At 40.9% G+C, this 25,923-nt stretch overlaps 1 protein-coding gene across 3 annotated transcripts in view; it reads left to right on the top strand.

Annotated features, from left to right (window-relative positions):
* The window catches only part of spega (striated muscle enriched protein kinase a), a 418,725-nt gene that overhangs the window by 346,016 nt on the left and 46,786 nt on the right, over nt 1-25,923 (top strand). For all 3 annotated transcript variants that reach the window (XM_039756374.1, XM_039756377.1, XM_039756375.1), the window contains 7 exons: nt 6,807-7,007; nt 13,588-13,645; nt 13,746-13,823; nt 16,563-16,735; nt 18,540-18,566; nt 23,052-23,204; nt 25,278-25,320. In XM_039756374.1, coding sequence (XP_039612308.1) covers nt 6,807-7,007; nt 13,588-13,645; nt 13,746-13,823; nt 16,563-16,735; nt 18,540-18,566; nt 23,052-23,204; nt 25,278-25,320 — 733 coding nt within the window. The remainder of the gene's footprint in view (nt 1-6,806; nt 7,008-13,587; nt 13,646-13,745; nt 13,824-16,562; nt 16,736-18,539; nt 18,567-23,051; nt 23,205-25,277; nt 25,321-25,923) is intronic.

The raw sequence follows: 25,923 nt of genomic DNA, 5'->3' as shown, positions 1-25,923 counted from the left end.
ATGGATGAAAAATAACTTTCTCAAACTTAATGGCAATAAAACTGAAGTGTTACTGGTAGGTCCAAAATCCCAACTTTCTATGTCATCCAATTTCTCTATTTCTGTTGATGGTACACTTGCCAAACTTGTCCCTTTTGTCAGAAATCTTGATGTTTTGTTTGATTCATCACTTAACTTTGAGCTACACATTAGGTCTCTTTCCAAAATTCCATTTTATCATCTCCGTAACGTTGCCCACCTCTGTCCATTTATGTCCTTTAATGATGCTCAAACTCTGGTTCATTGTTTCATAATGTCTCATATTGATTACTGCAATTCCCTCTTCATTGGCCTCCCTGCAAAATCTATACAAAAACTCCAGTATATTCAGAACTCTGCAGCCAGAGTCCTCTTCCATACAAAACGTTTTGCTCACATCTCCCCTGTTCTTTCCCAGCTTCACTGGTTACCTGTTCCATCAAGGATTAAATTCAAGCTGCTGCTTCTCACCTTCAAAGCCATACATAACCTTGCTCCCCTCTACCTCCCTCAGCTACTAGCTTCTTACACTCCTTGTCACTCACTCAGGTCCTTGAGCAGTAATCTCCTTACTGTCCCACGCACCAGACTCTCCATCTTGGGATGCAGTGCTTCAGTGCAGTCCTTCAGTGCTATAGCCCTCAACTCTGGAATTCTCTTCCTCAGTCTCTCAGAGATTGCTCCTCTTTCTGCAATTTTAAATCTCAACTGAAAATTTTCATCTTCCATGAACTTTTGTCATCTGTGTAATTTTTTTTTTTTTTTTTACTCTGTATGTAAAGTGACCTTGGGTTTGTGAAAGGCGCTCAATAAATGTAACTTATTATTATTTATTATTATAACTGGTGGCGCAGTGGGTAGCACTGCTGCCTCGCAGTTAGGAGACCTGGGTTCGCATGGAGTTTTCATGTTCTCCCCGTGTCTGCGTGGGTTCCCTCCCATAGTCCAAAGACATGCAGGTTAGGTACATTGGCGATCCTAAATTGTCCGTAGTGTGTGCATGTGCTCTGTAGTGGACTGGCGCCCTGCCCGGGGTTTGTTTCTTGCCTTGCACCCTGTGTTGGCTGGGATTGGCTCCAGCAGACCCCTGTGACCCTGTAGTTAGGATATAGTGGGTTGGATAATGGATGGATGGATTATTATAACTACGATGCCCATGGGTTTTCATGATAATTCTGGTGCTCCCCATCAGCATAAAATTTGTGTTATTTGGCCCACTATAGTGGCACCTTCTTGTTTTTCTCTGATGGAGAGGTATTTGTTGGGTTGTTGGCTCCTATATCCCATCTTTGACAAGGCACAATGCACTTACATTGTTGTCATATGTGAAACCTGTGCAGGTTTGCTGCTCTTGATTCATGCTGATGTGTGTAGTATTTATTGGTATGCTGTCTTTAAAACCACCTTCAACTTTTAGACTTACTACACATTTACATGGATACATTTGAAAATGCCATTTTTGTTTTAAATGTTTTCAGTAAACACTAGCATTCATGGGGCCTGAGCTCATACCTTGATCCAGATTTAAACTTGTGAGTTTTTCAACACAATAGAAGCAAGAAGAATAAAGATTTATATTAGAATGTGTCACGCACGCGCGAGTAGGAGGCCGCGGATTGATTCGACAGCACCTGGGAAACCACTCGCCGCCAGGGAATGGTGGGGTATTAACTTTCTCCCTCTGCTTCCTCATAGGCAAAAAGACCGTCCTGCACCATAGGCATCGATGACCGCACTGCGGTACTTCCGCCCTTCCTCCGCCATCTTGCCCTGACGTCATCCTTCCCATCCTCCCTTGCGGTCCTTCCCGACATTCCTCCACTTCCGGCTCCTCCCCAATAAAATGGCGCGACGCCAGGAGTCGTCGCGCGCATATGAACTTTTGTTTATAGTTTTGACCTGTTTAATTTTTGTGTACAATATACGGGGCCGGAAAACCCCAACCCTTGCTACTGTCTCTCTCGGTCTTTTACAAGTGGCGTAGTCGGCAGGATTCAGAGATCCCGGAATGACGGAGGGACAGGACCTGAACACCGTGCTGCAGGGAATGAACGCCCAGCTCCAGGCCCTGCAGCAAGCGAAAGCCGCTACCAACCGGGAGCTGGAGGCCACGAAGGCCAGGTTAGTGGAAGCCCAACGGGCGAGACCAGACCCGCCCAGGCAGCCGCCTCCTCCTATGGTGCCGATGGGGCCTTCGAGGATGTCGATGCCTACCTGGGCATGTTTGAGAGGGCGGCCACCCGGAGCGAGTGGCAGCGGTCAGTGGGCGTCCATCTTGGCGCCATACCTAAAGGACCAGCGCTGGGCCTATTATGACCTCCCTGAGGAGGAGGCGCTAATTACGACCTCCTCAAGCCCGAAATATTGGCCCGCTACGGCATTAGCCGGGCCAGCAGGCGGCGAATGGCGGAACTGGGTCTTTGACCCGAAAAGCCGCTTCGCGCCCAGGCGTTGAGTTCTGGGGCAAGATGGGCGCTGGCTACGGCCAGAGAGCCCGGCGGGCGGAAAGTCGTCGGCGGGTGGCCTGTGAAGGCCTGGTCAATGCAATGCCCAGTTCCCTCGCCCAGCAGGTCGGGGCACGCCTATCAAACATGTCGGGCCTCCTCGACGTCCTGGAGCGTCAGTTGGCGGTCCTCCGACTTGGGGGGTCAGAAAAGCCTGCTCGCGGGAACCGGCAGGGGCGGGCGGCCACCCCGAGCCCCTCGGCGCTGCAGAAGCGCCAGCCAGAGCCAAAGAGAGGCGGGTCCGCGCGCTGTTTCAAGTGTGGCGAGACCGGCCACCTGCTGCCAAACTGCCCCATCACATCGCCCGGAGCCTATGGACTGCAGCTGGACATCACGGAGAGGTATTGTACCCGCCGCATCCCTTGGCGAGTCGAATCACGGGAGTGGTGTTGCTAAATGGGCGCGCCGTGGTGGCTTTGTTTGATTCCGCAGCAACATTACCATTGTTGCTCGCCGTTTGTCTTACCGCAACAGTGGTTAAAGCAACATTTGTTGGTTACCTGTGTACATGGGGGACTAGGTCATATCGTTCCGCTCACTGCTATCTTACCTGGAAGGGGGAACCAATCAAATGGCGGTCGCTGTGTTACCTGACCCCCTTCCCAGTGATCCTGGGACAAGACTGGTCTAAAAAATCAGCGGTAAGCCATTCGCGCCCCGGGGCCTCGTTGGATCTTGTCATGAGGGGAAAAGGCACCCTCCCGCGGCCTCCACGCCTGCACAAGGGCAGGCCCTATGGGGCTGGTGTCTCGGGGACCTTTCGTGGCTACGGACCTTGACCCGGAAGATTCCGCGGAGAAGGGACTAGCCAGGAACTCTTCCCGGGCCCAGGCCCCAAGACCCTCTCGCGCCTGGACCATCAATTTGGTCCACGCCGGCCTCCTTTAAGAGGGAGCAGTGGAATGATGACTCCCTGCGCTTTGCCCGAACGATTGTTCTGCCTAACAGCTCGACAGCGGACGGATCCACACCGGGAACCCTTCTTTGTCCTTGAAAATGATCTGTTGTACCGAGTGGCTACCCATGAGGGCGAGGTGCGGAAGTTGTTGCTAATTCCGCGTACCTTCCGGCGGAGATATGCGAGTTGGCACATGCTCACCTCCTAGGCCCACCTCGGGGCGAAAAACACTGGAGAGGATTAAGCCCGCTTTTACTGGCCTGGGATCAATGAGGAGGTCCGGCGGTTCTGTCAATCCTGTCGGAGTGCCAGACCCGCCAGATTCCTAGGAGGGACCGTGCTCCTCTAGTCCCTATTCCCCTCGTGGACATCCCTTTGAAAGGATAGGGGTCGATTTGGTGGGACCCTGGAGCCCTCAACCCGTGGCCACAAGTATATCCTAGTCATGGTGGACTATGCCACCCGGTACCCAGAGGCGGTTCCCCTGCGCCCGCTAATACTAAAAGCATCGCACGGGAACTGGTTAACTTGTTTCACGCGTGGGCATACCCAAGGAGGTCCTCACGGACCAGGGTACGCCCTTCACTTCGGATACGTTCAAGGAGGTGGCCAAATTACTGCAAATAAAGCACCTGAAAGCGTCAGTCTATCACCCGCAAACTGGCGGGTTGGTGAGCGATTTAACCAGACGCTTAAGCAGATGCTCCGCAAGGGAGTCAGCGCGGACGGCAGGAACTGGGACCAGCTCCTCCCGCTCGTGCTTTTTGCCTACCGGGAGGTACCCCAGGCCTCTACGGGCTTCTCCCCTTTTGAATTACTATACGGGCGACAACCCCGGGAATCCTCGACATCCTAAAAGAAGGCTGGGAGGCGAGGCTCTTCCCTCCTCTAATATTTTGAGATGCACGAGCGCAACTGCGCGACCGACTCACAAAGATCAGGCCCCTCCTAAAAGAGCACGCGTGACTCGTGCGCAAGCAGCGCAGGCCGGTGTTACAACCGCAACTCCGTCCTCAGGGAGTTCCGCCGGGGACCGAGTTATGGTGCTCGTCCGACCTCCCACTCGAAGCTGCTCGCTCACTGGCAAGGGCCTTACGAGGTTAAGGAGAGAAAGGACTCGTCGACTATTTGGTAAAACAGCCCAACGTCGACCGTGAGAGGATCTATCATGTCAACCTGTTAAAGCCCTGAGAGATAGAGAGGAGCTTCCCAGCTCCGTAGGTCACTCTCCCTTTTCAAGCACAACTGCCCTTAACCTCGGCGAAGAGCTGACCCCAAGCAGCGGCAGGAGTTAGCCCAAACACTCCGAGCCATCCCGAGGTGGTGGCGAGTCACCCGGCGGACCGCTGATTGAGCGCGATATAGTCACGGAGCCCGGGTAATCGTCCGGGAGAGGCCCTACCGACTCCGGAGGCAAAGCGCGCAGAGGTCGAACTGGAGGTGAAGCGTATGTTGGACATGGACATAATTGAAGAGAGCCATAGTCCCTGGTCCAGCCCTATTGTCCTCGTCTCCAAGCCAGGCGGCTCCTGGAGGTTCTGTAATGACTTTAGGCGTCTGAATCAGATCTCCAAGTTCGATGCCTACCCCATGCCCGCATTGGCGACCTCCTTGGCGGCTGGAGTGCGGCTCGATATCTGACTACCCTTGACATGACAAAGGGTATTGGCAAATTCCTTTAACGGCATCCGCAAAGGAGAAAACGGCCTTTAGCACCCCTAGCGGGCACTGGCAGTACAAGGTCCTCCCATTTGGGCTGCACGGGGCCCGGCGACCTTCCAGCGTCTGGTAGATAGAGTGCTGGCGCCTCACCAGTCCTATAGCGCCGCCTACCTGGATGGCGTTGTCATCTATTCCGGCACCTGGGAGGAGCATCTACTGCAGGTCGCAGCCGACCTCCGAACACTGGCTAAAGCCGGCCTCCGCATAAACCCCGGAAGTGTTTTTGGATTAAAGGAGGCCAAATATTTAGGCTACCTCGTGGGACAAGGACAGGTGCGGCCACAGAGCTCCAAAGTGAAAGACATCTTAGAATGGCCCGTCCCAGTACCAAGAAACAGGTGCAGGCTTTCTTGGGGCTTGCGGGTTACTACCGCCGGTTTGTTCCCGTTTCTCGAAGAGCAGCACCCTTGACTGACCTGACAAAAGGCGCCCCTATCGTGGTGTGGACCGACAAAGCAGAACAGCGTTCAGTGACCTAAAGAAGGCCCTAACGCCGGCACCTGTGTTACGGACGCCCGATTTTGGGCTCCCGTTTATTCTCCAGACCGGCGCTTCGGACACAGGCCTGGGTGCCGTGCTGAGCCAAAGCGTCGATGGTGTCGAGCACCCTGTGATGTACCTTAGCGGAAACTGATGGACCGGGAGACCCGCACGCGGCAGTGGAGAGGGAGGCCTTGGCCATTAAGTGGGCAGTGACCCACCTCCGGTACTACCTGCTGGGTCGCGAGTTCGCTCTGGTGACTGATCACGCTGCACTTCAGTGGATGTCCCCGCACAAAGAGTCGAATCCGCGGGTCACCAGGTGGTTCCTGGACTTACAGCCGTATAAGTTCACTGTCACTTATCGGCGGGGCACCCTTCAGGCCAATGCCGATGCCCTCTCTCGTATTCACGACCTCTCGGTTAGGTCCGCCCGACCTGACGGTCCTGGGCTAAGGGGGGGATCGTGTCACGCACGCGAGTAGGAGGCCGGATTGATTCGACAGCACCTGGGAAACCACTCGCCGCCAGGGAATGGTGGGGTATTAACTTTCTCCCTCTGCTTCCTCATAGGCAAAAAGACCGTCCTGCACCATAGGCATCGATGACCGCACTGCGGTACTTCCGCCCTTCCTCCGCCATCTTGCCCTGACGTCATCCTTCCCATCCTCCCTTGCGGTCCTTCCCGACATTCCTCCACTTCCGGCTCCTCCCCAATAAAATGGCCGCGACGCCAGGAGTCGGCGTCGCGCATTATGAACTTTTGAGTTTATAGTTTTGACCTGTTTAATTTTTGTGTACAATATACGGGGCCGGAAAACCCCAACCCTTGCTACTGTCTCTCTCGGTCTTTTACAAATGTTAAAGAAAAAAACAACTTACCCAGGGTAGACTTGATGTCATAAGTGCCTAGGTTCCTCAAAACACATGACAACTCATGATCCAGTTCCTCAGGTATGGAGGATAAAATGCCTCACTGCCACTGTTCAAACGTTTTTGCAATGCTTGAGTGTATTTGATGGGGTTTGTTGTTGGTTTTATAAAACTTTTACATTTCTTGAGTTTCTGTAAAAGCTAAACTTATCCTTGGGACTTCCTTTCCACTCTATCTCTGGCAACATTATGAGACTAATGCTTTCAGTCTCTTAAAATGTTTTCTTTCTCTTTCACTTTGTTATTTTCAGAGGTGCTTTCTCTTATGTGAAGCTTGTGACAGAGAGATCTGGAAAAGTGGAATATGCTGCAAAATTCATTCCTTTACGTGCAAAAAGTAAAGCATCTGCCTTGAAGGAGTTGAATATTCTATCACAGCTGGACCATGAGCGAATTGTTTACTTCCATGATGCCTTTGAGAAGAAGAATGGAGTGATCATCATTACTGAAGTGTATCCTTTTATGCATAAGAGATTATCATGTTGAGATTGACTGAACAAGGGGAATACATCTGCAAAAGTTATACAGTACTCTATGTCTAAAAAATGAGAATTGTTGCTTTGCTTCAGTGCAATTGGAAGAAAAGCCAAAGGGAGTCTATTTCAAGCCATCCATGAACAGTCATTGATTTCAGAAAGGCTTGTTATCCAATGCATTTGTTTTATTCTAAACATTAAAAGTGTCATAATGTATTCCATACCAAGTTTTATGTTAGAGTACCCTTTGTTGTGTTTTACCCATTAAGACTGCACTGTTGGCTCAGAGTTCAGATCCAAGGAGGTCACTCTTTCTGTGTTGAGTTAGACATGTCTTACATTAATTGATGACTTTAACTCTTTGAGGGCTAAATATTTTTTCCAAAAAGCAATGGTTTCACTCAGAAGTCAACATTAAACGTCTGTTGCTGCATGCTGTGGCTGTCAGTTTGCCAAGAATGTGCAGCTTGCTTGCTGCCAGGCTGTCTTTGCGTGGCTGGGACGCATTCGCAGTGCATTGCAATCTGGTTTCTACCTCTTATCATTGTTAAGTGGCAGTCCTCCCTGGTGAACATTGTCAGTACCATGACTAGCTGGGGACCGATCAGCTGAAGCTGAAACCTCACATTCATCTTCGATCACTTGTATCAAAAACCTGAGTCCGACAAGTCATAGTCCAGTTCAGAGATAATAGACAACATGGATTATTTTGCTTTACACATTCGCTTTGATCTCTCGCCAGACATCAGTGCAATTTTTGCCGTTGTGTGCGCCTTGCTACTCACGAGAGTGCAGGGAATCTCGGTCAAACCAATGAACTTTCCTTCTAACATTGAGAGTCCAACTAAAATGTAATGGTAGGTTTTGTCACAGTTTACAGTTGATTACCATCATCAACTCCTCCTTTTGACAACAGTCAACATCAGCCCTGAAAGAGTTAACTTGGCCCTGTGCTGTACTGTTGAATCATAAAGGGGTGGTCCCTACTTTCTTGCCTTATCTCAAGTTAAGCAAGGATAGGCTTTGGCTCCTCATGATCCTGAATGGATGGATGAATGGACAGTTTCTCAAGATAAAACAACTTATTACTTTCAGGTAATTGTAAAATTGTGAAAGTTTTATTACTGTCAGTATGATTATAAAGACTTAAAGGGAACATTTTACATATTTGTTCAAATATTTGACTGTTTGGTCAAGTAAGGAACTGCAAGGTACCACAAAAAAGTTTGAGGAACCAACCTGGACCTCTCTGTTTAATTACAGTACTTAACTAAGCAAATTATAACAAAAATGGACCACTATGTGCACCAATATAAAGGAAGGGTCAAACACAAGAAAGCTATCAGGCTTGAATAAGGTTAGATGGGAACTGCATCTTGCTGTTCATTCGGTTCAAAAGTGACCAACTCTTTCCGGCATCTGTGGGAATTATAGGCAGCGGGCCAGATGGGGTGGAATCGGTTTTCCTCACTCGATGTCTTCTCCGTGCTATGGAGGGAATAAAAAGGAGAAGGATAGCGCCAGTGCCATCGTCAATAGAAGAAAGAATAGAATACAATAGAAGGCTCAGTTTGGAAGGATCATCAGATACACTTGTTTATATTTATACTTGCATTTCTTGCTTTTACATTTGTCTCATTGCAGTTTGAGTTTGTTTAGTTTGGAGGTGGCATTCTATCAGTAATCTTTATTCTTGACATACATTTTATACGCATTTATAATTTATAAATGAGACCAGATATTGTAGCTGGATAAAGCTCAAATTATAAAAGCAAAAAGATTCTCCTTTATCTGCCTCTTTCCACAAACAGCTCCATTTTTCAATTACAGTAATACTAAATAGACAGTTTTACAGATGGCACTTTTCATTACCGCTTTACTAATTTTCAGGATGACAACATTCTTCCTACATATTATTCACTTTATTGCTCTCACATTAATTGTTTACTAGGAGATTAGAAAATCAACGTATCATGCACAAACGGAAAGAAAGCCAGCAATCTTTGCCAACAGGAAACCTGCAGAGGCGTCAGCATTACAGATTTCCAGTGTAGAAAATCCTCAGAATGTTTAACTTATGTGTCAACTCTTAAAGTTATAAGGAAGGTAAAATCCATACTGCAAAGTAGCATTCAAGATGAAAACCTACAGCACTCACATTTCCTGCTAACACCAAACCAAAATTTAACTTGGTTATACTCCATGCAGCACTCAAAGAGATCTGAAAAACAGATTTTATTTTTGCAGCACATTTAACCTTCATAAATAGGTTTGTCCATGACAGAGTTAAAAAGATCAGTTAAAGTTTATAGTGGGCACAGCTAAACATTCCCAAAGTGAAGTATTCTGTCTTGGAATTTCTGACACGAGTATGCAATTGGGACAACCAGAATTCTGCTCAATCAAAAACTATCCAAAGCAGATTTGACAACTAGTATCAATACATCTGCGGTGGGTTGGCACCCTGCCCAGGATTGGTTCCTGCCTTGTGCCCTGTGTTGGCTGGGATTGGCTCCAGCAGACCCCCGTGACCCTGTGTTCGGATTCAGCAGGTTAGAAAATGGATGGATGGATGGTATCAATACATGTTCATGGCAATATTTGAGGGCAGTTCAATACATGTGTATATAGAGAGAAAATCCCCCTATTAGTTCCCCATATTAGAAGAGAATTACATACATAACTTTGGAAAAAAAAGTTAGACTCATGCTTTACTGACACAATAATTAAAAGATGATAAAATACTGTAGAGTAACTGCCAATGGTGAGCTTTTAGTCACAAAGAATGCAAATTGATATGTTATTCCTTAGTTTGCACTTCTTCTATAGCTATTCCCATTTTAATATGGGGTCCCTATATATTTTGATCAGACTTCTCCAATAGAGGATTCGGTGTGATTTTTACAACCAGTTGCCCTTCTTAACGTCAACCCTCTCCATTTACCCGGGCTTGGGACTAAATCCAAAATGGAAGCCGGGTTACTCCTTAGATTGCACTGCCTCCCTTTTACATTAAGTCTCCATCTATAATAGTTTATTTAGTTCAAAACTGTCTTTTATTGTGGTGGCATTATATGATATAAACATTATTATTATTATTATTATTATTATTATTATTATTTAGGAGCAGAGTGGAGGCTCTCTGGCTAAAGGATCTGGGCGGGTAACTCAAAGGTTGCAGTACAAATCCTTAAGCAAGGCCCTTAACCTGCAATTGCTCCAGGGGGAGCTGACCAAATAGTTGACCCTTGCACTCAGACCCCAAAACTTCACAGTGTCTTTGGAGAGTAAGTTAGGGTATGCAAAAAATTACAAATTCATAATACAAGAAATTATATATGATGAATAAAGGATTAAAACTCACTAAACAGATCTAATTAACTGTTAGTTTACATTGGTTCACTTTTCCATCAATGGCTGGAAATAGTTCAGATTCTACTTTTTCATATATTTATAGTGTTCACTAAGAGAAGCATGACATGAAATATAGTTTTGATTGCTTGATTACTCCACTTATGTTTCTGATGATGAAAATATCTTTTCCTTTATACTACAGTACTGTTGACTGCTTTATGTGAGATGGTACTCTATAATAATATAATATAATATTTCATTATTCTGTGGATTTCCTCAATCCACAGGCTAACACATATACCAAAATTTTAAAAAAATCATCAAATGCTTATGGCACGGAAAGTTGCCATGTTTGACAGAAAATTTGAGACATTTCAAATTAAATCCAAGTGCTACTTTTCAATGTATCAGCTCAGGATTCTGATGCCATCTGGTTTTAAAGAACCCCAACTGGAAGTAACAGGGCCTGCTATGAGTGGGGTTAGGTACCCTCAATGGCTGTCTTGTTGGAGCTGCAGATAGAAGAAAAGAGACAGTTAGCATTAGGACCCCTTCTCATTTGGAGTTGTACCGCTTCTCTCGGCAGAACCAATACAGTGCGCAAATGTGGGACACACCAAACATCAAAACAATCATTTTTGCTGACATAAACAAGACTGTATTTTCTTTGTTCTAAAGAAAAACATGTTTGAAGTTACCATTTTATAATTTTTTCCCCAGTTGTTAACGTTTATCATTATTTGGCATTTTCATTTAAGATGTCTCCAGTATGTTTTAGTAGTTTAAAAATACATGTATATGAGACTTCTTCTTTTACTTTAAAATGTTCTACTACATTCTGTAACAAGTCTTTAAAAGTGTTTTCTATCTACTTACACATAGGACATGGGAAAGGGAACAAGAGAGTGTGTGAATTATATTAAATGTGAATTATAATCAAGCAAGCATCTGATTTAGGCTCAGAACAATACTGCAAGGCTATTCCCTTCAACCTTCACCTTGTAGTCAGATTAGCCTCTAAGCATTATTCTAGAAGAAAACACCCTTTTACCATCAGTCATGGTCAGGAATCTTGGTGTAACTCTGGACTCCTCACTTTGATTCATCGAACATATATCTTCAACGACCCAATCCTATTGTTTTCTTCTTCATAATATTCAGAAGATTTGACCCTTCCTAACCAATTATACTATGCAGCTCTTTGTTCGGACACTGGTTTTCTCTTGTCTGGACTATTGCAACTCTCTCTCTGCTGGTGGCACTTCCTTCAGCTTCAATTAGACATCTCCAGCTCCTCCAGAATGCAGCTGCTTGGCTAATGTTTTTTGTTCAGTGCTTCAGTCCTACTACAGGGTGCGCACAAAGTCCATATACCCCTATCTTTAGGAGCATTTACAGGAATAACCATGACAATTTGGTTCCTGTGGACATCAGCCCAAATCTTCCTGGTATTTCGAGGTGTGTTTCCGACATCCTGTCTGGTGCTGCCATCTGCTGCCACTCAAGAAATCGCAACAACGTGATGGTCGTTCAAAGACAAAGCGATGGGTGACACAAGTGTTTTCACGATCGAGGAGCGTTTGGTGGCCACTATGTGGGTTCATGAGTGGCCTGTTACTGGGAAATCGATCAAAAATGTCATGGATGACTTTGTTGTGCGTTTTGGGAAGGCATCGCCGAAAAAGAGGATGTTGTTGCAGTGGGAAAAGAAGGCTTTTGCAACGGGCAGTGTCCGAGATGCGCCACGAAGTTGAAGACCATCCACAAGGTAGTGAAATCCACTTGTAAACGTGCTGCTGAGTTGGGAATAGCGGAATCGACAATGCGAAAACACATCAAACAGGACTTGCAAATGAAATGTTGCCGTCCATTGCATGTTAACGAGTTATCAGATGCCGACTTGGACATTTGTCAGGAAGCTTGTGATCTGATGCTGCACCAATTTCCAACAAATGCTGAGAAGGAAAAGGTTATGTTCTCTGAAGAGTGCGCGATTTATCGCAGCTCCCGCAATCGAAACGTGTTTTCAAAATCCTCCAAAAGATAGGGGTATCTCCATTGGCTTCCTTTTGCTGCAAGAATCCAGTACTTGTCTTGATCTACAGTTCTCTGAAAAGTTCTGCAACTCAATATCTCCAATCCTTGGTCTCTCCTTATGTCCCTCCAAGAAGTCTCTAATCCAATCTAATCTCTGCTGACCATCCATCCTCTTGCCAGATGTGCCAAAACTGGACAGTGCTTCTCCATTGTTGCTCCAAAGCTGTGGAATGCTCTCCATTTATCTATCTGAACAGCACCCAATTATCTTGTGTTTAGGTGTCTTTTGAAAACACATCTTTTTATTAAATATTTTGGAGCTGCTTTCTCTACTACAGGGTAGTTGCCTTTGCAAAGACAAAGAGTTTAGGATGCTGATTGTTGTAGTATTCTGGTGTCAAGTATAATTTTGTAGTTATTCTATTTCACTTGTGCTGTCATTTTATTTTGTTCTCTTTTGCTTTTAATGCTGGCTGCCTCATACTTCTATGTATTTCACTTGCTTTGCAAGTTGCCTTGGACAAAGGTGTCTGCTACATAAATAAATAATAACAATACTAGAAAAGGAGGTTTTCAGAGATGGCTGAGTAGATGAAGGAACGCATAAACTTTTAACTTTTTCCTTCTGAAGGTACTTCATTATAGCTTTGTGCTTCAGATGGTTATGCAGTTCAAATGGGAATTTAGCTGATCAGAAAATGGGATATTAATGATTTATCTATGCTTTTTCTGATCTATGGGGAAAATGGATTTGATAAACATCCCAGTGACTGCTTTTGCGAATCATTTTCATAACGTTTTTGAAATCTCCATGAATAACAATGTTTTTGACTGATAAACTGTGCTAACTGGAAAGCAGATTTGCAGATGTTAAAGTTCTGAATTTTTCTCACCTTACAGTTTTTGTTGTCACTGACTTATTTCACTCTTGACAGTGTTCACTTTTCATGCATACACATTTGTTCATACTTATTCATCACAATGCAATCTAGGGAGAGGAATAAGAAACTATATATAATATTTGATTAGGAAAGTAAAATGTTAACACTGCTAGATTGTTTGGAAAACATTCTAAGTTTAAGTAGCTAATTATGACTATCAAAGCAGATACAACATTGTTAATGTCTTTCTGTAAGTGCAACTAATCCTTAACTTTTGTGTGAAGCTGTCATGAGGAATTCCTAGAGAAAATAACAAAGAAAACTTCAGTACTGGAGTCCGAGGTAAGACGCCTGAGCCCTGCTATCATTAGTAACACGTGTAAAATAATCACTCAGTTGTTTTGGCTCAGAATTGTCTAATGAACTTTTTTTTTTCTTTTAGATCCGTTCTTTCATGAGACAAATCCTAGAAGGCATCAGTTATTTACACCAAAATAATATTCTTCATCTCGATATAAAGGTAATGTGATTATCCATTGCAGCATAAATACTATAATGTTGAGGATTACTTTAAAATGTATTTCTATATTGTAATGGGTAATTTGTTTTACATTTCAATATAATTTCAAATTTTAGAAAACAAATTAATGTATAAATGTGTTTATGAGTCATTTTCAATGAACTGTTGCCATACTCATCGCTGATTCCTGTCTTTTATGTGATGCTGCTGATGGACCACTTTGACCCTGAAATGGACTAAATTGATTAAGAACGGTTTTTGAGCCTTAATACTAAAAACCAAAAACAGTCAAAATCTAAATTGTGATCCAAACATCCAAGTCAAAAACTCCACAGTAATGGCCAAAAGTTTTGGCCGTAACACAAATGTTGGGTTTTGCAAAATTTGCAGTTTCGGTTTTTGTGGTGGCGATTCACATTGTTTTTATATTATTGTGTAAAGTGATCAAATAATATTAATTTATTGCAAAGAGTCAGGACTATTTCCTCCTGTGGAGTCAGCTACAGAATTGTGTTGCCACCAGTGCAGAGCTTCCTCAGTATTGGCAGCAGGTGGGTGTGAGTCCATCTGCACACACAGTGAGGCAAAGACTTTTGGACAATGGCATTGTGTCAAGAAGGGCAGCAAAGAAGCCACTTCTTTCCAAGAAAAACATCAAGGACAGACTGAAATCCTGCAAGAAGTATAAGGATTGGACAACAGAAGACTGGTTGAAAATTATTTTTTTTGGATGAATCCTCCTTCCATCTGTTTGGGACAACTGGAAAAGTGATTGTCCAGAGAAGGAAAAGGTGAACACTACCATGAATACTGTGTCTTCCCAACAGTGAAGCATCCTCAGACAGTCCATATGTGGGGTTGTTTCTCATCCAAGGGAATGGGACAACTCACAATTCTGCCCAAGAATACTGCCATAAATAAAGAATGGTATCAAAACGTCCTCCAAGAACAACTTCTCCAAACAATCCAGGTGCAATATGGTTATGTATTTTCCAGCATAATGGAGCAGAATGTCACGCTAAAGTGAAAACGAAGTGGCTTGGAGATCATAACACTGAATGTTTGGATCCATGGCCAGGAAACTCCCCAGCTCTTAATCCCATTGAGAACCAGTGGTCAATTCTCAAAAAACGGGTGAACAAGCAGAAGCCCACCAATTGTGATCAACTCTAATCACTAAAAAGGCAAGAATGAATCACCATCAGTTATGATTTGGCCCAGAAGCTGATATTTAGCATGCCACTGCGAAATGCAGAAGAAGGGTCAACACGGTAAATATTGATTCTTTACATAAATTTAATGTATTTGCCAATAAAAGCCTTTGAAACTTATGAAATGTGTATAATTGTTCTTCAGTATACCATAGAAACGTAAAAAAAGAAAATTTGGAAATGCTGAAGCAGCAAAGTTTGCAAAAAACACAATATTTGTGTAATTGCCAAAACTTTTGGCCACAGACACTGTAATATGTTTTAAAGTCCTTTCTCTATTTTACTAGAAAAAATAAAACAATATGTTTGAAAAAGTGTCTTTAATCCAATGTAGAGGTCAATACAGTACTTATTTTTCAGTCCTAAAATCGATCCCGTTTCCATCTGGTTTGTCCTGCTCTCGCCTAAGGTTTCATCCTGCCCCAGCCTGCATTCCTGCTTTTCCTCTTTAAAAGGTACTTGAATCAGACTCTTAGCCAATGTGGAGTCTTAAAACAGCAGAATCTCTAAGGGAAAAAAAGTCACACAGAAGTTTATTTCTTTTTCACAAGACAATCAGAGTTGATCTATTGATATTGTTTTCAAAAAACAATAGATAGATAGCTAGATAGCTAGATAGATAGATAGATAGATAGATAGATAGATAGATAGATAGATAGATAGATAGATAGATAGATAGATAGATAGTGACTTGATGTCCTCTTTTCCCCAACAATGCTCTCTTTTTGAGACTTAAAAAAGCAGTCTGGGTAATACGCATAAAATCACTAAAATTGTCTGGGATTTTATTTTAATCATTACTTAAGATTATGTAAACAAACAGCAGAATTACAGTTTTTTTCTGATCTGTGGGTGACACATATTTGTTTTGCGATCAAGATAACTCACATGGGTTGTAAGGTTTGTTTAAAAAAATGCACACACAGCAGTTTGACTCAAGTGACACCTAGGAGGACTGGCCAGAGTCATTAGTGTTCAAGACCAACTTATATAGTAAGTACAAAAGGTGGCCAAAAAAACAAAAATGCACATCTACAGACAAATAAAATAATCATAAAAATTCCCTTCACATGGCTAACTAGCAGGAAGCCAACTGTGAGATCGGTAGAGCTGGCATATGCAACTCAAATTTCACTGTCGCTCTGAAGAGCATAAAAAAAAAATTTAAAAGAAGAAAGATCATCAGTAGAAGTAGATTTCTGCAGCAGTACAGTCCACTAGTACAATATATTGTAGTACCATTATATTGGCAGGACAGAATGACACTGTAAGTCATGTGATCCTTATGTCACATGACTGGAAACAGGCATAGCAACCATTAATAATGTTGCCACAACCACGCACTGATTTTTGACCATCCAAAAATCACAAAATATCACCAGAAACAAATACAAATAAACACAAAAACAAACGTAACTAGTCAAAGAAATGACTCAGACCACATACCAGAAGCCATTGTAAGTTCTACTCAGACTCTGAATTTAGCCAGTGAGTCAACCTGTATTTGACATCATGCATCTTTCCACAGCCTGAAAATATTCTGATGGCAGACTCCACAAGTGAGCAGATCCGAATCTGTGATTTTGGGAATGCAAAGGAAGTCACCCCAGAGGATGCGCAGTATTGCAAGTATGGCACACCAGAATTTGTGGCCCCTGAGATTGTCAACCAAACACCTGTTTCTAAGGCTACTGATATCTGGTATGCATTTGAGTTTTTAGCTGGACATATGAGATTTGCCTTGTGGTTTAAATGCCTGACTTTTTGTTATAAAGTACATGTTGAGTAAATTTTAATCATGGATGTGTCTAATTTGTAAGTCTATTTTGAGTTTTTTGATCAGCTAATTTGTTTTTCATGTTTATCATTAGCAACAATCTATAGTTCTGGTTTTGTAAATTTATTTGAGCTATTTCATCCTCCATTTTGTTTATCGCATATTATTAAGATGTTGTCGCAGAGACAGATCCATGCAGAGTGCAACACTGACGTCCTACTGTGACAGGGCACCATTTGACACAGTTCGCTGTCTTCGTTTATGGTTATACGCCAACCCTTACATTTTATCTTTACTGAAATAATCAATCCCTTCAAGTTATATTTGATTTTGACCTTTGCTCTCTCACCCATCTAAAGATCTTTGCTTTACATTTTTGTTTTTTTTCTGGAGATACCTCAATCTCCTGATATTGTCCTTTAGTTTCATTTTGACTGCATCACTTTTCATGATCTATCTCAACAAAGTTTTTATTAGTTTCTGTCCGAACAATAACTGGCCAGCGGGATAACAATGTTTCCTGGCTATCCCCGTACTTTTAAGTGATTGTTTACATCAGGTGATCCCAACTCTTATTCTAAATATTGTATTCCTTGAAAGACAATTTAAACTTTTGCTCTTTAATTAGATGAATTGTAGTTTCTTAATTAATTTTTTTTTTGTTTTTTTGAACTATTAGGCAAACTCATGGAGGGAGTAGCCATATTTTTTGCGTATTCCATCCTAAAAAGCAAAATATTAGCACATTCAGAATTTTTAAATGGCATATAAATAATTTTCAAAATTATGCTGGCCAGTGATTTTTCAACTCAAAAGTCTATCCATGCAATTATAAGTACAGTATTTGCAGAAAATTGAAATTTTGGTAACACGTTAGGTACTGCAAAAATGCATCTATTACTTATTTACTATTATGTAACAAGACCTTAGCAAAGGCTTCCTTTGGTCAATATAACACTTATATAAAACATTAGTAGATATGTTATTCATCTCTGTGCAGTGGCATATTAACAGGATAGTAAAATTACTTGTTAATAAGAAGGATTCACTAAATATGTAATATAAAGAGAAATGTGTCTCAGTTAATCCACCTCAGACCACTCCAAAGTGAAGTTCTGTTAGTAGGTCACATTGCAGAGATGAATAAATACTTTACTGTTGTTTTGTAAGTATTATGAAGACTCAAAGAAGTGTATGTGAAGGTCTTATTACATTATAGTAAATGAGTAATAGATGCATTTTTGCAGTAGCTTAACTAAAGTGTTACCCAAAATATTAATTCCACAATTATCTGTCAACAGAGAGGTTATCACATAACCCAAAGATTTCAATTTTGATAGCCCATGGAAAGTTTTTGTTTGACTTTGGAGTTTACTTGCAGTGAAGCCACCTTTTCTCCACATACTTATTCCTAGAATGGGAGTTGAATGGGGGTTGAAACATGAACATCTGCAGTATTTTTAAAAACATTTTGATAATGTCTGAAGTTTGAGAGGGTAAGAGTGGCTGTTATAAAGGATCTTCTTCATGAATCTGTGAAACTATAAAATAACTGTAACACTGAAACTACAACCATGGCGCTCCAGCGGCGCTTAATCAAACTATCTTGGTGTTTGCTTTTTAAAATGTTTATTTATGAATTTATATTTCTGCACTGTAATGCTGTCTATCAGTTGTTTCATGAAATTAGCTGTTGAAATTACTTTATTTCTTCTGTCATTTTTTTAGGCCTGTTGGAGTAATTTCCTATTTGTGGTAAGTATAAGCATCGTTACTACCTTTTCTAATTAAGTCAAGTCAAGTTGGGAAGCATGCACTGGTACATTGCCACACCCACTACACGACGAAACAACTAGGGATCCCAGTTGGCAAACCCCCAGGCAGACATGCGGTTCAGTCCCACCCTCCGGAAATAACCTTCTATTTGCCATGGTCAGGTGTTACTTGGGTGGCCCCTTGGACTGGTCCAGCCACTCGGGTCCCAAACAATGAGGATCCTACGAGCTGGATCACCCTCTGGGAAATGCGCCACATGGCCGTAGTGCCATAACTGATGCTCCCTCACAATGCAGGTAATGTGCCTCATTCGGGACTCCATGAGCAACTGCTCATTAAATACAAAGTCAAACCAACAGTACCCAAGGAATTTCCAGAGAGACACAGTACCAAAGGAGTGTCTCTAATTAAGATAACAAAATAAATAGAAAATTAAGTTTCATTAACATTTTTTAGAAATCTTTAACATATATATTTCTTTTTTGGTAAATTTGAACTAATTAGTAATTAAACCGATTTAATCTTCATGAGAACAGCAAAATACAAAACTTAATCTCTAATGACAGGCTGGGCAGAATCCCTTTTAAAATTCGACTCACAAAAGACAACTCATTTACCTGTTGTTTTGTAAGGTGTATGGAAATATTAAATTAAAACTCTTTTATTCATTTGCTGTACACAACCAAAAACATAAGGAGGCCTCCGTTTCTGCTGGTATTCTTTTTATTTGATACACATGGAAAGCAAAATCTTCCACCTTGTACCACGTCTAAGTATATAAATGAGCGATACAGTACAAATTGCAAATCTATTTATTATCAGGTATAACTGATTTTTATAGTTCTTAAAATATTGCCAAAATGTGATCAGTGTTTTTGTGTTCATAACAATTACTTATAAACACTTTGAAATCATTTCAGTTGTTTTTGTCTGACACCTTCTGACTCACCAGTATGAGCAAAACCCCACGTATGCGTTCAACTGTTTTGTCTTGGTAGAGTATTATATTACTGTACTTTCCCCTATTGTATTATTAATATGTAGCCTCTGTCAGAATCGCCTCAAATCTCACAGACTTAAGTTACACATAAAATAATGTATTATTGGTAATATTCATAAATAATAACAATATGCAAAGTACATTTGAATATTGGCAACCATACAACCTGATAAATGGTGATGTGTAATTCAGGTGGCACACAGACTTGTTAGTTATTTAAAATGTCTCTAGTTAAGGCATCATTGGTGGTCAGTTTTCTTCAGAACAGGCTGCATGCCTGTTTCAATAGGGCTGCCGAGCTGTGCTCTTCATTGTGTTGTCCTTTCAGTATGTGGATCAGTTTGGTAAGAGAGAGAGATGCTCCTTCATCAGATGTTAGTAAGAGAGAGAGTGAGGTTAACCAAGCAAATTTTATAGTTGTTCTGTCCAACCCCTACAGCCAATAGGATGTTGTGGTACTTAAAGGCTTCTGATACAAGCCAATTTCTAACAGCCATACTTCAGACCAATGGGGAATAGAAAATCTTAACACCTGCCATCCCCCAAAACCATTTGTTGAGGTAAAGCTTGGCAGTTAGGCAACCTGGCTTTGTGTGGGGGATGAGAGAGAGACTCTAGCAGAGAAAAATTCGTTTCAAGTACTTCCCCCAACTCTGTCATAAAATTTACTTTCCTGACTTAATTTTGCCTAAATTACAAATAAAGACATACAAAATATTTATCAACTTATATGCAAAATCTCACGTCACAACATCAACTCATCTTGATGTCTAGTTATGTAGAAAAAACCCTAATTTTGAGGTCACATTTGGTGCAAGAAATTACACCCTTGAGATAAAAAGTAAACCAATAGGTGTCTTCAGTAAAAATGATCAGAAGGACTTGAGGATGTGCATGCCAAATCGACCAAACCCTGGGGTTCACCCCCAATGAGGGGTCAAAGTTGCTCCTTTTCACAAGTGTGTGGAGTGTCGTTTTGTTCTATTTGAAGGTTGAAGGTCATGAATATGATACATTTTTAGATATTTGATTCTTTGCTGGAGGTCTTAACCCTATAGGAGCCACTCCCACAAATGAAGAAATGACAAATTTCAAACATGTGGGGTATCATTTTAGACCACATCACGGTCAGTGATGTCTATGTGTTTTAACGAATCTGTATTTAAATGTGTACTAGTTCTGTATTTAGTAATTAGTATAATCTTTACTTGTATTTTAACTGAGAATTGTTCTCAGCACTCTGCACCTGCACTCGGTGAAGAGTGCTATACAAAAACAAGTTGTATTTGTAATTGTAATTTTGATTATGAATATGTTAATTTTGATTTTTGATCCTTTACTAGGGATTTAGCCCTCTATATACCTCTATCATAGGGAGAAGATGATACATTTCTATTACAATCAAGAATATTTAGACTTTAAACATGTAAACTGAAGCACACATTTTAATATATCAAATATCTCACACAACTATTCTTGTTTATTATGTACTTCTAAATCATGAAATACATTATTACATTTCTTATGAACACCTCAAATAAGGGTAGCTTATGCTAATTCATAATTTTTTTCATCAAATTGTATTATTGTATGTTGTAATAACAAAGCAAAGGCAAGTGAGAAGTTTTGGGACACCCACAGACAAACCCTGTATAACTGAAGTCACAAAAACCAGAAATAAAACATGGGTAAAGTGTTAAGTTGCATCTTTTCAGACTTGAGTCTAGATACGACTACCAAAGATGGCAGCTCTTCCGTTAAGACTGTTTTTGGCAGGAAGAGGTGGATCCAGGTGGACAGACACTGGAAATGACTTCAGCGGTGGAAAAGCCATCAATTGTCCAGTCTGCAGGGTGAGAAGGTGTTATTTTAGAGTGCCAACCCCTGAAGCGGCAAAGACTTAACCATCACCGGAGCCATTAAACTGTCCCCTATGCACATGGGCATGCCAATGTCTAAGACTCGTTTTGTTTTAGTCATCAGTTTCACTTTAATGCAGATAATGCAGATTACACAGGTTGAAGAAACGTGTTTTACATTTCTTATGAGCTTTTTTTGACCTGTGGTCATCTCCATTTGTTTAGAAACTTTATGTCCAGCCTATTTAAAAGCTAAACGCATTCTAATATTTCATCTCATTTTTAAACCTGCCATATAAAAATCAGAGTTGCAGAGTGCCTGAGTCCATTCCAGTACCACAGGGTGTCAGTTCCGTCTTCGAACTTAGACACACAAACACCGACACTAGGGACCATTTAGAGTAAACATATCTTGTGTGTCTTTGGAAGTGGGAGGAAAGCCCACCCAAACTCGGGGAGAATGTGCAAACTCCTCACAGAGAATGGAATTTAAACCCAGGACACTGGATCTGTGAGGCAGTAATACTTTCCACAGCACCAGCATGTCTCCTCAGTCTGTTACAGAAAAATACTAAAGTGTGTTTATTATTTATGTTCAATACTAGAACATTACATTTTAAAATATTTGAGAATTCTTTAAAAAAAAAAAAAAGCTAGCATAAAACAGAACTGTTTGGAATTTGCAAAGAGATTTGGGGCTTTGTGAACCCCAAAGATACATTTATTCCAAACTGTTTTATACTGGATGTTATACAGGGTGAGTCAAAATTATGTTAACACTCATGGTACTGCTATGTACAGTATATACACATATATACAATTTTTGTGGACAATTTATGATAACATAACATGATGGTGAACAGATTGAGACATTCCTTTAAATCATCTTGCACATATGAAGTATTTTTTTGTGAATAAATTGTTTCCACTATTCAAATGTTAACATAATTTTGACTCACCCTGTATTTATAATGTCCTGTTGACAGAGTTGGCACTGTTGGGATGGCAATGATGCAATGCTAGAGAACAGTCACAGCAGCAGAAGTTGAACTGATTAAGTCAGTAATAGATGTGTGACAGCAAAATCACAATCTTACCAAAGTAGCTGGAAAACTATAAAGGTTAAGGTTAATGTTGGGAGCATAAACTATAAACATATAAATTAAATTTAGGTCATGAAGTAAACTGACTAGCCTAATATAAACACAAAAATGAGTGCAATCAAAATGCAGTATAATAATCATCTTTAAAGATTATTCAGTGATTCATGATTCTAAGACAATGCAAGTTCACTATATGTTCAATGTATAATGTAAATAAGAAACTTTGCATGGATTATTTTTATAAGACTCAACTTTTCTGAAATCAGAACAATCTCCTTCTACAGAAAAAAATGACAAATGCTTCATTCAAAAGAAATTTAAAGAACTCATTTTAAAATGGAAGTATAAAACCTTTGCTGCAGTATGACTATGTTCCACTACACTTAACTTCAGGTAGAATATACTGTTAGAAACAATCTTCCTGAAAGTCTTAACACTAAAATTATTCTTGGGTACCAAAAGCATTAAATGACCTTAACATTCTCATTTTTCTCCTAAACAGCCTCACAGGAGTTTCTCCGTTCGTTGGAGAAAATGACAGAGCAACAGTATTGAACATCAGGAACTACAATGTTGCATTTGAGGAGAATATGTTTGAAGATCTTTGTCGAGAAGCCAAGGGATTTGTTATCAAACTTTTAGTGTCTGATAGACTGTAAGTAATCAAATAGAGCATTTCTTGTTCTTTTTTAATTTCTGTGTTGGATAATGTGGGATTGTGTTCAGAAGGATGTAATATGTGCTGGAAATATGTCACAGTGATATAACACTAGTGAATCCTTAGGAATAGCCGTCAAGCAATAAAAAGTGATATTCTATAGATGTTAATCCATTATTGAGCCCTGTTAATATATAGTAGCCCAATGTCTCCTGTGTCTGTGCCTATCAAGGCAACAAGGGTGCAAGGCAGAAACCAACCCTAAATGGCGGGTCTTATGCTGGGCCATTTTAGACTACTGTATTGATATCACAGATACATCCTTAGGATGAGGGTAGAAAACCAGAATAAATCAAGCTAATATAATTCTTAAAACCTTTAAAGCTAAGGACTTGAATTTGGTCGAGCTAATAATATTTATACTCTGCTGCAGTGAATATTACTAGCAAAGAGATAAAGAAAAAGAAGCATGAGTCATAACCAAAGCAAATTACCTAACCACAAAATCAAATAGAACTGCCACCAAATCTAAAATAAAAACCCAAAATCAAAGCTAAAGATCTTCTACCAGGAAACTATCATTAACAATTAACACACTCTTGTTCAAAGATTTATCAGCAATCTCAGCTGAATCTCTCACAAATGCCGGCACTGATGGTTTATCTCATAGCATCAGTGATATCACACTTCAGGCACTTCTGCTTCGTTTCCTTGACAATGTCATAACAACTGCCCCCAAAATGGTGGCACCCATGAAACATAAAAAGTGGTGACGCAAAAATATTTTAACAATATTAGATACATTTTTAATTTGAAAAACATTGTTGAATTTGAATTCGGCATGGTTCAAAACACAAAATGAGTATGAAAAGACTAATAAAATCGTCACAAAAAATCAAAGTGCTTCAGAAGAATTTACAAACAAGACAATATAGCCAGTAAGTTACTAAAGCTGTGTGCAAAGGTAAATTAGACGAGTTACACATGACAGCAGAAATTATATTATTAGGCTACTCCAGGGGGGCTCCAAATCCGCACCTGGAGTGTTACTGTGGCTGCAGATTTTCATTCTAACCCTTTTCTTAATTAGTGACCAATTTTGGCTGCTAATTAACTTCTTTTTCCTTCATTTTAAATGCAATGCATTTTACTATTAGAAATGTTTGTGATGCACCATCTGTTGGAATGACAGAGACATAGTAACCGGATGGAAACCCAGACAGACACATATAAACATGTATCCTTTTGTTTAGGTGGATTATTATATATACCCACACTCATGCCCTTATTTCAATTTTAGAAATGGTCTCCCTGATGAACGTAAGGATGAGGGGCTTTTTCCATATCCACTCATCTTTCACAGCAGCAACATCAGGGTACAGAACATCTTGTAGCCAAATTTCCTACATTACAGGGAAGCTGAAGATACAATCTTTTTTTGGAGCTGGTTGGGTATATTTCTGCAATATTCACATTCAAATCCAAATATCTGTTTTATTAAATTCAGGGACTGCAAAAAATGTTACAGATTCTGCATTTTTAGATTTCAGTTAATTAAAGTGGAGTTACATAATGCATTCTTGTTATCATGGTGCCAGAACGTGGCAAGTGTTATATGATGGTCAGACACATGCGGGTAAAAAGTTCACTCTGTAACTGTGGTAATATTTATATTTCTACTGCAACTACTACTACACTCTGTCATATTTTGCAGATTCATTGTCTACAGTTATCTTCATGCAGGTCTTTTAGGCTTTACAAAGTGAATTATGGTATGTGGAGAAAACACACACAGGCATGTAGAAGATGTTCTCCATGTAGACAGTTAATAGACTAGACATTGAAACCTTGTCACCAGGGATGTAAGACAGCAGTAGTAGTTGTCTGTCTCTGAAAGAGATGTTAGAATTGTAAAGCAGGCTTGTCTTTAATAACTGAAAATCAATTGGTGCTGCAATAAATTAATAAACAACATAGTGCTTCTTCCTCTTCCTCCTTTTTCTTTAATTATGTAGTATACAAGATTACCTAATACACAAAAAAAAACATTTTATTATTAATATGTTTTAGGAGACCAGATGCAAATGAGTGTCTTCGTCATGCTTGGTTTAAGGTAAGCCTTGTAGTCTACAGTATATTTTAATTGTTCATTTTGAATCTTCTCAATGGCATGTTTGTCTAGTTCAGTGGTTCTTATCCTCTGCCAAATTCATGAATCCCTATAACAATTTGGTTAAAGTATAAGATATGTGTGAGGAAACTGTAAATAAAATTAAGAGGTGTGAATATTGTGGAGGAACTGATGAAGAATATGTGCCCAAAGATTACAAAAAAATATTTTTAAGGGTATTAGTGCTGTAAAATAAAATTCATTGATTGTGTAAAAATTCCTGAATATCCATACTATGTGGTGGATCTGAGGCTAGGGATCTACGCCGGCATTCAGAAGGTTGCCGGTTCGAATCCCATAAATGCTAGAAGTGATTCCACTCACTTGGGCCCTTGAGCAAGGCCCTTAACCTGGAATTACCCTGTCTTGGGCATGACGTTCACCTGCATCCAGCCATGCAAACAGGTCCTTCAATTTGCAGGGAAAACTCAGGGGTTGGTGGCAGGATTGGCACTCTGGCCACCGTAAAAAACCTCACACGGTTCCATTCAAATTAGTGTTTAGCTGAGGTGTCACCCATGGCACAACTGCACTCGGGTCCTAATT

Source organism: Polypterus senegalus, chromosome 6 (genome assembly GCF_016835505.1).
Source record: "Polypterus senegalus isolate Bchr_013 chromosome 6, ASM1683550v1, whole genome shotgun sequence".
NCBI lineage: Eukaryota > Metazoa > Chordata > Cladistia > Polypteriformes > Polypteridae > Polypterus > Polypterus senegalus.
This window is presented reverse-complemented; position numbering and strand designations above follow the sequence as displayed.